At 49.1% G+C, this 7395-nt stretch overlaps 1 protein-coding gene across 1 annotated transcript in view; it reads right to left on the bottom strand.

Annotated features, from left to right (window-relative positions):
• Positions 1–7395, bottom strand: part of LOC127038869 (Golgi integral membrane protein 4-like) — a 69822-nt gene that overhangs the window by 8266 nt on the left and 54161 nt on the right. Inside the window, exons 11-12 of the mRNA XM_050931942.1 lie at positions 2925–2992; positions 572–739 (exon numbers count right to left, since the gene is read on the bottom strand). Of these exons, the coding sequence (XP_050787899.1) occupies positions 572–739; positions 2925–2992 (236 nt within the window). The remainder of the gene's footprint in view (positions 1–571; positions 740–2924; positions 2993–7395) is intronic.

The raw sequence follows: 7395 nt of genomic DNA, 5'->3' as shown, positions 1-7395 counted from the left end.
CTAAAGACATGGCATCTGCCAGGATTCCCAGATTTCAGCCCTCCTGTGCTTACACCTATTGCCAATGGTGGCAAGTGGCCACAGTTGGAATAAAGTCCACCTCACAACCACATTTCTGCCCCCTTCCCTTCAGCCCCTGAAGAATTACAGTCCTGGGAGGCTCAGCTCCCAGAGTGGCATCAGAACGGGCTGAAGAGCAAGTGGGACATGTTATACAATAGCTGGGCAGAGAACAGGTGCTGCAAGGTGCTTCCATGTCAGCCTCAGAGCAGGTGGAAGAGGGAGAAAGAAGGGCAGCTTGCCAGTAGCTCCTGGAAGCCAAAAGAAAATTGGTCATGACCCAGCTGGAACTCCATAGCCACAAGATGCCCAGAATCAGGAGCAGGAGATGATAGGGGAAGGGTTCTCTCACTGCCAGCCCATCACAATATAGCATTGGGGCTTGGGGGTGAAAATTCTCTTGGGGGGCATGTATCCTCTTCCTCCTCTCACTTGTAGGGCCAAGAACCCTCTTCATCAACCCCCTGACAGCCCTCCCTGCAGAAATGGTTTCCCCATCACATTACATTACCTTCAGTGGCTTCTTCGTCTCCTCTTTCCCTAGCATGCTGGGTTCCTTGTATGTGTCTGATTGGACCACCTTCTCTTCAAAATCCGGCCTCTCCAGCTCGGCCTCCTCAAACTCATCTTCCCCTTGGTTATTGGGGTCCTGAGCAGGGTCTGCAGCATCATCAGGCATCTGGGTGAGAGAAACGTCTTGTGAGCACCCAACACCCCCACATCTGGGACCCACGGTGGCCAATACGAGCTGGCTTTCTCCAGCACTTAAGCCCAGGCCAATGAGTGGGAGAAGCTACAGCTGGGGACACCAGCTTCCAGGAAGGAGGCTTCCCACCTAACTGCAGCAGTCCTCCTCAGGCTGGATCTCAGGGGTTTCGCCAGATCAGAGTCTCCTCAGATGAGACTGTAAGAAGTTATGGGTAAAGGAGGTGATGGGGCCTAGCAAGAACAGACAATCTTCTTTTCTTACCAGTAATCTGCCCCCCTCACCTCACTTTCTGCCCCTACTGAAATCCCATGGCACTATGTGTGTCTATCCTGTGGGTCTCTCCATTGGTCCAGATACGTTGGTAAACAAAGAAATACTCAGCAGAAGTTGAGTCTTAATGAAGTTCTTAGGAAGTCATTGCCTGGAATCTTTAGCAACCAAAGGAAGGAAACCACCTCACATCAGAAAGTTGTTTCATTGCCTGTGAGGCAAACCAACTCATTGGTGATGACCCTAAATCCGTCCCCCGGAAAGGAGGAAGCTGTATTCCCTGTTTATCAAACCGACCTCAGAAGAAAAAGCTGCCTTTAGCCAAAACAAATCTGCCTTTTGACACAATGCTCTACGCCTTGTTATGTGCGTGATGCTTTCAGATCTAAAGCTCCGGGAACCAAAAACCAGGATGGTTTCCTTGGCACAGATGTTCTCAGGAGGTACATCGAATCCTGAGCTGCAGCAGACACACAGCTCAAGGTTGTGGGAGATGCAAGACTTCTGCCTTGTAGCAGATCAGCTAGAAACATACCCTGTCACTGAAATAAAAGAATGAATGGACTGGGAGGGAGAGGAGGCACCATCATCTCCTGTGCTTAATATCTGCCATGGTTTTGTTTTGGTATTCTCCTCTGTAGGTCACCTGGGAAGAGTTTGTTTCCTCTAGTGCAGCTGGAACAGCATTGACTCCTATCTGGGGGTGGGGGGAGAATTACCAGCAGGCATCCTCAACGAAAACATGGATGTCCTCCCCTCTAGGGAGGGCACAGAAAGGTGAAAGCCTGTGCATGAGTCAAGGTCATGGATAAAGATGCGATGTCCCAAGGACCTGCAGGCACCACGGTGGGCAAAGGAAAGTCAAACAGGCTGGAGGGCCAAGGCCCTGCCAGCGTCATGGGGGAACACTACAGAAATGTGCAAGGAAAGATCATTTCTCTCTGAAGTTACTGCTCCTCTTAGGGGAGCCTGGGCTCTCTCCTTCAGCCTCTCCAAGCTAAGCGAAGGGAGATAAATGGAGCTGAAGCTCTCCCAATGGACATCGATTACCAAATGAATATCATTTGGCACTTCCATAGCGCATCTCACCTTCAGAGCACTTTACAAACCACCAGTGAATTAGCCGAGCTAGCCAAACCATCGTCATAAAACAGCAGTCAGTGCATTGCCTCTCCCGGAGCTTGTCAGAGAAAAGCATGTGCCAGTATATATTTTTTCCCTGCGATCTGATCAGCTTTACAGATGGTTGAAACAACCTCCTTCCGCTAGGGCAGCGGTTCTCGGTTCTTTTCCATACCACAACCCCTTTTCCATACAACAACCAGCACCCGCTTCTCGGGATCCCTCCCCACATCCACACAGCAGAGATCTAACTGGGACCTATTTAGCCATATGGGAAAGGCAAGGTGCTCAGGGCCCCTGAAACAGCAAGTTTGTGGCCACCAAAGTGAGAGATTCTGCAACTGACTATATACAAGATGTCATCAAACAGCAAAATAAATATTCCCCCCTCCCCTCATACCACACAGGCTCTGTTTGACTAGCTCTGCTCCGCCTAACACCCATCAGAGAGAGGTAATTGTACCTGGTTTTAGGGTAGGATAAATGGAGGCATAGAAGTGACTTGTCTGATGAGAACTCATGGCAGAGACCGAGATTAGAACTCCCAGCGCTCACTCTGAGCTGACCATACCTCCCGTTAGCACTCAAATGGATGCTAGGAAAATGCCCACTATTCTTCACTAAAACACAACCCTCTTGGGGGCGGGTGAGAGACAGATCTGGGAATGACATGCTACATGGGCTGCATGGAAAGCTTCTGCTTGAATGGAAGAGTTTGGTGTCAGTCAGATTCAAGTGATGACATCACGGCGACTTCTCTTACCATTGGCTCCTGGACCACCGCCTCTTTTCGCATGTGCATATTCTCTTCTCTTTCGATCATCCCAGCATCTGCAAGAAAAATGAAATGAGTCAATCCAGCCAACCAAAAGGCTCATCCAGGGAGCAGCAAAACTGGCACTGGCAATGTGACTGTTCGGCCCTGTATGCCGTGGAAAGTTCTCTCTCTCCTAGAGAAAGAGAGAGAGTGAACTGATCACTCGAGCCTACCTGGGAAAGACACTGCATTGGGCTGTGATGAAGCATCACTGGAACCAGGGAGCAGGCTGGTTACCACACCCCAGAACAGGTATAGCGTGGGAGCTGATGCAGTGTTGTCTGCCTGTCTCTGCAGACAGCCTGACACAATAGTGTGGAGGGGTGTGAACTGCTCCCCATTCATTGTAACGGGTTAATCCTGGTGCCTAATGATAGTATGATAAAATGTCAACATTGATTGTTTCATCAACGACCACTTTAGTAGCACCTAAATAATAATAATAGTAGTGCTTATTTGCCAGGGCTGGATGTAAGGACAGCGCTTGGGTAGCAAGTTGTGGTCAAGGGCAACAGGAAAAGGAGCAATTCAGTCCCCTGCCTCCAAGATCTGAAGTCACCTTTGCCCCAGCTTAGCAGAGGCACTTCCACTGCCTCCTCGGTGCCAAAATCCAAAACTACCTCCTGCATATTCATAGGTGCCAGAAACCTCCTCTACCCAGCTGCCAAAACCTCACCTGGCATCTATGGTGCAGGTACATGCTGGTGACACGAAAACCTCTGGGTCTATTGACCACTGACAACGTGGGGAAGAGTGGAAAAGACATTTAACACCAAAACAAATGTACATTCCCAGAAACACTGCACAGATGGGTGACGCTGGGGGGATGGGTACATCATTTCAAGGTCCAAATCTTGGCATCAGCATTGTTCTCCATGTCAAGTTTGCAAGAAAAATGACTCCATGTAACAGTAACAGCTTTTATGGGCAGGGATTTGTAAGGCTGCCTTTTTGGAGACTTAATGATCTCTGATGTGCCAATGATACCCATCCACTTCCTGTTAGGTGGCAAGGTAGCTGGAGTCAGACCACAGGGCGATTGGCATACTGAGCCACCGGATGCTCAGTCACTCATCTGTACATCAGTCTCTCTCTCTGTCCCTTGGGCTACTGCAGAGGCTGGGTGGTATCCATGGAAACAACCCAGTTGCGCAGCCAGGCAGAGAATCGCTCCCGGCCCTGCTGTGCCACGGTGGGTTACAGGTCAGTGCCACTTCGCTCTTTGTCGGCGTGTGGTGGTTGCAAATGAAAGGTCAGTGCTCCACATGGCAAGGGAGAGAGGAAAGGGGAACCACACAGAGTGTCCGTTAGGGGGAAGCAAGGTGGCTCATTATGTTTATTCCTCCTGTCGTACATTTTGGACACCGCACAGCCCTGTTTTGACCAGAGGGAGGCCCAAACTCCACCAGATCTGGATCCGAGTAGGTCCAGCTACAGCATCTGGTTGCGCTGGCTTCAATGGTCATGCTGACCACTGCAGCGACAAGCAGAGCAGGTTGATATGGGTGATGCAAAGCAGCCTCCAGCACCAGGCTGCCCCTGTTTGGCCTGCTGTGTAACCTACAGGGCAGGTATGTCCCAAGAGACGACTGCAGCAACAATCTGTAGCGCTCTGAGGGAATGCAAGGTGCCACGCCCACTCTTTCACCCCCAAAGTGGCAGGAGCTGGGAGAACTGAGGAGGCAATGCACAGGTCCCCTGAGGGTGCACAAAGCAGGGGCACCCATAGGGCTCCGGACAGATAGAAGCCAGGTTTATGAGCTGTGAAGAACATCCCAATGAGAATCCTGGTGACCACACACAGGCAGACTCGGGGGTGTAAAGCAGGGTGTGCTGGAAGGAACCACGGGGTGCTAACAGAATAATGAGCTGAGTTTCCAGGATGACCCACCCCCGCAGAAAAATTAAACAGTTTCATTCACTGTAGTCTCTAATCCTGGGATGCGGAGATGGTTCTCCCTCCAGGCTCATGGTCCAAGTTTGGCTGCATTAGACCCAGTGTCTTTGAGGCCTGGATGCATTTTTTAATAGCAAAAACAAGCAACAGAAAAGAAGTCCTGCCTGAGACGCTTCTCAGGACTCCGGCGGGGGTGGGGGGGGCACGGGGCGGGGAAAAGAGCTGAGGACTAAATCGCCCATTTTGACAGTGCATCATTTATTATCCTTCTCCTAACAATCCTCGACAAGAATGACCTTAACGAAGGCCGGGGGCAGGGAGCTGGGGCCATGTTTCTGTGCTGTCTGTCATCAGCATTAGCCAAGTTTTCCCTCTTGAAATATTAACTAAGAGACCAAGAGGCAACAAGGCTCCCAATTAGATAGTTTCATGGCCTGGGCCATAAAGTCGTTCCCTAGGGCGTTAATCCCAATTAAGATATGGAGGCCAAGTCCTGCTGGTCCCAACATTCCCCCCATCCCCAGCCCCGCGGTGCGAGCCTGTTTCCTTCAAAGAGGAGTTTGCTTTGATGTGAGGCAATTAGTTTGATTCTTCTAGGGGAACCTGTTGAAAGCAGGTCATTTAAAGATGAAATACCAGCTGGGTCCTTCTATGGGAAGGGACAAGGCATCTGGGCTTTGAAACAAGAACATGGTTTCTCCTCTCTTTCTCACACAACCCCCACGCTTCTCTGTGTTCAGTTGACTGGACCCGATCAGCACAGGATCAGTTTAATATCTAACATGTCAAATATCTGAGAGGTTCTCCTGAACTGGAAGGGCACTGTCCCAATGATCTAGACCTTTCCTCCCTATCTTTATTATGGCTTTATCATCTATGGCTCTGTTACTCATACCGACCTGCACCTCTGCCCCTCACCACCACCGCTATTCCTAATCCGAGCCCTTTCCTGAGCAGAGAATGAAAACTGCACCAAAATCCACTGGCAAGAGTTCAGGCTGAGACCACCAAACTCATTTTCGCTTGTTATCTAAGTCAGGATTTGAACCCAGATCCCCAGGATAGAATCCAGGAGCCTTGACTCCTAAACTTCCTGCCCCACCTACTAGCCAACCTGTCTAAGGAATATTTCATTCAGAATTCCAGTGACACTTAGATACAAGTCACTGACCAAAGGCAAGAGAGACTTTGTTAGTTCAGTTTAGTCTAGTAACCCCATGCAGTTTCACTGATCAAATCTGCATTCTTACTGTAATTAACAAAGTTAGCCTTTTAGACCCGAGAAGTTAATCAATATTTGGGATCTTGTGCATTGTTTCAGTTAGGGAAGAAATTGATGATGGAGTCAGGTATTTCTTTGATGCAATCCTGTTTATTTACAAAGAAAGTACATGAAGTCCTGTTTCCCTGAACACGCTAGGAATCAAAAAGCAGGGAGATAGTTTCTCTGTTCACAGTTCCAAGCCCTTTTCCAGACAGTGCTCTGCTCAAAAGCTCTCACTTTCGTTTTTCCCCCCTCAAGGTCACACATTTCTCTCGCTGTCTCTGGGGCTTCCTTGTTGCCTTCACTCTTTGAGGTGTTTCTGCTGCTCCTCTCCTGTACACAGATGCACGCCTACAATCAAATATATCCCTCATCCTTGCATTTGTTATCAGATCCTCAGGAAACTCCTTGGACCGCATGGCTCACACACTGCCCAGGCTTGAAAGCAGTCTAGTCCTTGGGAAGTCATCTTCTATTGTTTCAGCTATCGCTAAACAAAGGGGAAATTCATTGTTCCCTCAATTACCCTGTTTGGAAGGCCGTAGCTGTCCAGCATGACAACGAGGCAGTATGATCGCCCAACCCTCAGCTTAACAATATTTATACATTATGTATATGTTTATACATTATGCCTGTGAAGTGAAGCAGAGATAAAGGCTCTTCCCTCACAAACCTCAACTAGTGAATTATTCATGAACCAGTTTCCTGGCCTGATGATGGGTCACACTAGGTCAAATGCTTCCCCCTTCGCCCCTTTTTAATGGCTTCCCTTGCAAATACATTATTAGATGGCTGAGCCAGTCCAGGGCGTCTGAATCCAGTTAGAGCGGCAGAGGGTACAATTCTAACATGTGCCAAATGGTTTGAGGGCTGGTCTCCCCCAGCTGCTCAGAGTTTGAGTCTTCCAAGATGGTTGCAGTTGCTGCAGTTGTCTGACTGACCCATGGAATTAGCTGGCCTTTGAAATGGCTTGCTCATCACCCCCAAAGGATGCTGGGAAATTCACCATCATGATTAAGATTGGAATCCCTCTTCCAAACAAAAACAAACAAGCAAGCAAGCAAGCAAAAAGAAAATCACATGGGAGACTGAACTCAAGTCTTGCAAGAAACAATGGAAGGGGATTCTCCATCCCTCTCTTATAGATGGGAAACAAAGTGCCACGACCTGTGTGCATATTGCTTTAGTACATATGATGCACATGGCCTGGAGAAAGGGGACAGGTCAAGCTTAGATGAAAGGGCTGCCCTATCCCT

Source organism: Gopherus flavomarginatus, chromosome 21 (assembly GCF_025201925.1).
Source record: "Gopherus flavomarginatus isolate rGopFla2 chromosome 21, rGopFla2.mat.asm, whole genome shotgun sequence".
NCBI classification, from domain to species: Eukaryota; Metazoa; Chordata; order Testudines; family Testudinidae; genus Gopherus; species Gopherus flavomarginatus.
This window is presented reverse-complemented; position numbering and strand designations above follow the sequence as displayed.